The 1,027-nt window shown below is 37.9% G+C and overlaps 1 protein-coding gene across 1 annotated transcript in view; it reads right to left on the reverse strand.

The window, feature by feature from the left end:
- Positions 1–1,027, reverse strand: part of LOC106872793 (uncharacterized) — a 58,985-nt gene that overhangs the window by 39,998 nt on the left and 17,960 nt on the right. The window contains exon 7 of the mRNA XM_014919903.2: positions 349–528. Coding sequence (XP_014775389.1) covers positions 349–528 — 180 coding nt within the window. The remainder of the gene's footprint in view (positions 1–348; positions 529–1,027) is intronic.

The raw sequence follows: 1,027 nt of genomic DNA on the forward strand, positions 1-1,027 counted from the left end.
ATATATGAATGTATGTATGTAAATATGTATGTATGTATGCCCGTCCGTCCGTCCGTCCATCTATCTATCTATCTATCTATCTATCTATCTATCTATCTATCTATCTATCTATCTATCTATCTATCTAAAAGCATAGAAATTAATGTGTAAATGACGCCGAGAAAAGCCCTACATTTGAACAACAAAAGGAAGCTGGTGGAGTATTTGAAGACAAAGTTGAATATGAGCTCAAGCGTAGCTTTTGTATGTATAATGTCTAGGATTTATTTTCAATATTGTCAACTAGAAAGAAGAGAGGAGAGAAAACCAAAACAGCAACAACAACAACAACAACAACAACAAACTAACCTCCACAGAAAACTTCATCGTATCTTTACCGGCTGTCCGTGGTCCAGATACGGTCACACTTGGTTGTGTACTCCGGACATTAAGATGTGTTTTTTGTCCATCAGGAGCGTTGGAGAAGAACTGATATTGGAAAGGATAGGCATTGCTATCAGTTTCGCATTCACTCACCGATATTTTGATCTACGAAAGCAAAAATAAAACAGAAAAATTCTAATGAAATCTCGTTAATTTAAACCATATGCATCTCAAATTTGAATTGTACAAAGAACTTCCTTTTCTGTAAAAGTTAATAAACAGGCACTTACCAGATCATTGTCATCATGATCATCATCATCAGCTTCAACATCATCATCATCATCAACTTCAACATCATCGCCATCAACAACCCTTGAACATCACTATCACAAGTGTTACCAGTTTCCATGGGATTACAAGTGAGCAAGATGCCAGTCCGTTGCAGGGTTACACATTTACAACTGAGTGGTCTGGGGTAATGTAAAATGAAGGATTTTGCTCGAAGACAACGCACCGTCCAGTGCGGGAATAGAAACCTCAATCTTGTGGTCGTTCTTACAACATCCTAACCATTAGGCCACGCCCCTTCACTGAGCACTGTGAAGAGTATTTTTTAAAAAGTCTTTTAATGGCATGATTGAAAGGTGGGAAAGCAACCCCTATG

Source organism: Octopus bimaculoides, chromosome 7, assembly GCF_001194135.2.
Source record: "Octopus bimaculoides isolate UCB-OBI-ISO-001 chromosome 7, ASM119413v2, whole genome shotgun sequence".
In the NCBI taxonomy this organism is placed as follows: domain Eukaryota; kingdom Metazoa; phylum Mollusca; class Cephalopoda; order Octopoda; family Octopodidae; genus Octopus; species Octopus bimaculoides.